The sequence below is a fragment of the Pan paniscus genome, chromosome 11 (genome assembly GCF_029289425.2).
Source record: "Pan paniscus chromosome 11, NHGRI_mPanPan1-v2.0_pri, whole genome shotgun sequence".
Lineage (NCBI taxonomy): Eukaryota > Metazoa > Chordata > Mammalia > Primates > Hominidae > Pan > Pan paniscus.
The window spans coordinates 90,799,261-90,803,428 of record NC_073260.2 but is presented as its reverse complement, the minus strand read 5'-3'; the positions used below and the strand labels follow the sequence as shown (position 1 = coordinate 90,803,428).

Below are 4,168 nucleotides of genomic sequence, written 5' to 3'. Positions count from 1 at the left end.
GTGATTTGACCCTTTCCCATGCTGAGGCTCCCACCGATACCCAGGCCCCACCCGGGAAAAAGATTTGAACTCCCAAGGTGGCGGGGCTGAGGCAGCTCCCTGCATTGCCCCCATGGAGAAATGAGGAAGGTGGTGGGGCTGAGGCGGCTCCCTGCAGTGCCCCCATGGAGAAATGAGGAAGGTGGCGGGGCTGAGGAGGCTCCCTGCATTGCCCCCATGGAGAAACGAGGAAGGTGGCGGGGCTGAGGAGGCTCCCTGCAGTGCCCCCGTGGGGAAATGAGGGAGGCTCCCTTGTGCTGCACGCTGCCTGCTTAGGAAGAACAGAGAATGGGCCACCGTGGGAAGGACGTGGAGCCACAGAGCTGGCTGGAAAGGGGTCTTTTAAGGTTCGGAGTAAATGTAGCTATATTCCTCCTCCATCTCTCTCTTTATACAACTTGTCCCTTCTTCTCCCCAGCGTGACTCTAGTGGCCCTGTGGTCTGCAACGGACAGCTCCAAGGAGTTGTCTCCTGGGGCCATGGCTGTGCCTGGAAGAACAGGCCTGGAGTCTACACCAAGGTCTACAACTATGTGGACTGGATTAAGGACACCATCGCTGCCAACAGCTAAAGCCCCCGGTCCCTCTGCAGTCTCTATACCAATAAAGTGGCCCTGCTCTCACTCTGTGTCTGTGCCGGCTCCCTCACACTCCTTCACACTGGAAAGCATCCTCCAATCTCAGGTCAGACAGGGCTGTCCCCCTGAAGGGTAAGCAGAGCCCCCAGCTCCCAAAATGTGTTCCATGGTACACTAGAGTAGCACATACAAAGAGATGGAATCCAAAAATAATACGAAGCTTAGGACAAAAGGGGCACTGTTTTCTAGAGAAAAGTGTTTCAGAAAGGTGGTCTTTGGGCGGGCGGTATTGATTTTTCTTTGGGCTTCTCACAGTGGTTAGAGCTACTCTGCCTTCAGAACAATCACAGCACAGAAAATGTGTCAGCATCTTCTAGGTGGCCCAAAAAATCTGACGAGCTGAATCTTATTGCTAAAATACAACAATCATGACAAATGCTGTTGGTGATGACATGCCTCTCCCGAGAATGCGTCAGCACCAAGCCCTCCCTTCTCATTCACCTGGAAAATCAGACTCAAGTAAATCTCCCTGGCCCCCTAACTCTTCCCTCAATTCCCTAGTTCCATCTCTGTGAGCAGGCTAGAGAGATGTTCCACCTACCATAGCGGGAGCCCAACTGCGACTTGGGAATCAAGCCCAGCACTGCACGCTGCATTTTCATCTTCTTTGCCTTTGTGGTAGGACGCTGCAGTGAATCCCACAGCTAACACCAGCTCCCCACTCTGACCTGGGATAGAAATTAGAGAGGGTCAAGATTCACCCATTTGATCACTTAACTGAGGAAGGATTCATTTTCATAAAACTTGCTCACCTTTGAGACACTTCAAGTGAGTTATTTGGGACTCTTTTAAAAACGTGGAAGGAAAGACATCTGAGGGCTGTGACACCATCCAGCCACTCTGGCCACACGTTGGCTGGCTTGCATCCACTGCACGCAGCAGAGGAGGGCAGGCCCCGTGACACCTGTGACACCTGCCAAAGCCTCCTCCTGGCAATTCTGAGAGGGCCCATGTTAGGGATGTAGCTCATCCAAGCTTGTCACTGAAGATCCAAGCAAGCTTCTCTTTGAAATTCCACCTTTACCTTCTGTCCCAAGTGGTTGTGGACACCCATGGGAGCTGGTACCATGGGCCAGGAGCAGCCAAGGGAGACAGACAAGTTCAGAGCACATTTCCAGTTACAGGGAACAGAGCACAGGCCTCCAAGTGTCCATGGAGCAGCGTGCAAATTGCAGTGAGGAATAGAGGAAAACCTCTACATGGAGCACAGCATTCCTGGCAAACACAGGGGACCGCAGTCCACATGCTGTGGAATACACCCAAGTATGCATCAGACACTTGTTTGGTGAACAGTAAATGTGTAAGATCAATTACCTTGAGAGGGTCATCTGTGCTCCACATGTGTGGTTCGTGTGAGGAGACGGCTACCATTCACTATCTTCCGAGGAAAACAGGGCTCAGGGCTTGCACACGATGGACAGATACACACGGGTCACCCAGAATGTCACTGCATACAAACATCACTTTGTTCAACATGGATTTTGTTTTCATGGAGTCCAAACACAGACCCTAGTTCACCTTACGGCCTTGGGTTTGTCTGCTTTTGGAGCTATATATCCAGTAGATAGATAGACAGACAAGACAGATACATTTTCTCCCTTTCTTACCATAATGTCAATGCCTCGTCTGAATCTCATCATCACTCAAGAGTCAAGAGAGGAACCAAATGCTTCATATAAACAGGGCTGGGCGGGGAGCGTTAGTTTCCACTGTTTTCTGTCTCCATTCAGATCATTCCTATCAAAGCCCAGCTGGTTATCTGAAGCCAAGAGACAGACATAAGGATCCCAATGGCCTTCCAGATGGCTGCTTCCACCTCCTACCTGGGCTACTCAAACTCTTTATACAGGAAAGTGAGTCACCCCACTCAGAAGGGTTGCCAGCAGAAACAGGGCATGAAAATCACAGATAACCATGGGATTTGTTCCAAGTGGTCAGTGTGAAATAAACCACCACCACCACCACCACCAAAAACACAAAACAAGCAAAAAAAAAAAAAAAAATTAAATTAAACTAAATTAAAAAAAAAAAAAGGCTTATTCAAAATCCAAGACAAAATACTGTGTGAGAGCCAGGCCATGGCATTGCCTTTTCTCAGGCCACACAGCTTTCCCAGTCCGTTTGCTCACATGGAACTGTGAGACGTGAAGGTCTGCAGAGCGTGTGCTCGGGATGGAGGCTGGTACTGTTCACCTGTGGGTCCATGCCAAAGGGCAAAGAGGCAGAAAGCTACAACTCTGTCCACCACCACGGCTTAGGCCCTCCTGCTCACAGAGGCTCTGAAGAGCCCCCACCTCAGCCTTTACACAAAATACCTCCTTCTGGCTCAACTACAGCCAGGCTGGAATGCCATGGCATGATCTCTGCTCACTATAACCTCCGCCTCCAGGGCTCAAGTGATTCAGCCTCCCAAGTAGCTGGGATTACAGGCGTGCACCACCGTGCCCAGCTAATTTTTTGTGTGTGTGTTTTTAGTAGAGACAGGGTTTCACCATGTTGGCAAGGCTGGTTTTGAACTCCTGACCTCAAGTGATGCAAAGTGCTGGGATTACAGGCATGAGCCACTGCTTCTGGCCCAGGCCCTATGTTTTAAAAAAATTATTTCAACTTTTATTTTAGATTCAGGGGGTACACGTGTAGGTTTGTTACATGGGTATATTGTGTGATGCTGAGGTTTGGGGCACAAACGATCTTGTCACTCAGGTAGTGCGCACAGTACCCAATAGGTAGTTTTTCAGCCCTTTCCACCCTCCTTCTCTCTTCCCTCTAGTAGTTGCAGTGTCTACTGTTCCTGTCTTATATCCATGTGTACCCAGTGCTCAGCTCCCACTTATACATGAGAATATGATATTTGGTTTTCCATTCCTGTGTTAATTTGCTTAGGATTATGGTCTCCAGCTCCATGTTGCTGCAAAGGACATGATTTCATTCTTTTCATGGCTGCATAGTATTCCATGGTGTATATGTACCACATTTCCTTTATCCAGTCTACCGCTGATGGCCACCTAGGTTCATTCCATGGCTTTGCTATTGTGAATACTGCTGTGATGGACATGCAAGAGCATGTGTATTTTTGGCAGAACAATTATTTTCCTTTGGGTAAATGCCCAGTAAAGGAATTGCTGGGTGGAATGGTAGTTCTGTTTTAAATTATTTCAGAAATCTCCAAACTGCTTTCTTTATAATTTTTCCATGAACTAATTTACACTCTGGCCAACAGTGTATAAGCATTCCCTTTCCTCTGCAGCCTCACCAGCATTTTCTACTTTTTGGACATTTTAATAATAGCCACTCTGCAAACAACCTCTTTCAAGGCCAATGTGTGGAAGAGCCACAAACATCCCTTTTCCCGAAGAGAATTCTTGCCTGCCCACGGGTAGAATTCTTGTTTTCATCTGTCTTTCGTTGTTTGTTTTTCAAAGAAAAACCAAAGGTAAAGTGGTATGATCTTCCACACCTGAACCAGTTTGTAGCCACCAGAGCCTGCTGGGA

General features: G+C 48.4%; 1 protein-coding gene across 1 annotated transcript in view; it reads left to right on the top strand.

The window, feature by feature from the left end:
* Positions 1–661, top strand: part of PRSS3 (serine protease 3) — a 48,423-nt gene extending 47,762 nt beyond the window's left edge. Inside the window, 1 exon segment of the mRNA XM_003829781.5 lies at positions 458–661. Within this exon segment, the coding sequence (XP_003829829.5) occupies positions 458–610 (153 nt within the window). The 3' untranslated portion in view covers positions 611–661.
* Positions 662–4,168: the final 3,507 nt, after the last annotated feature.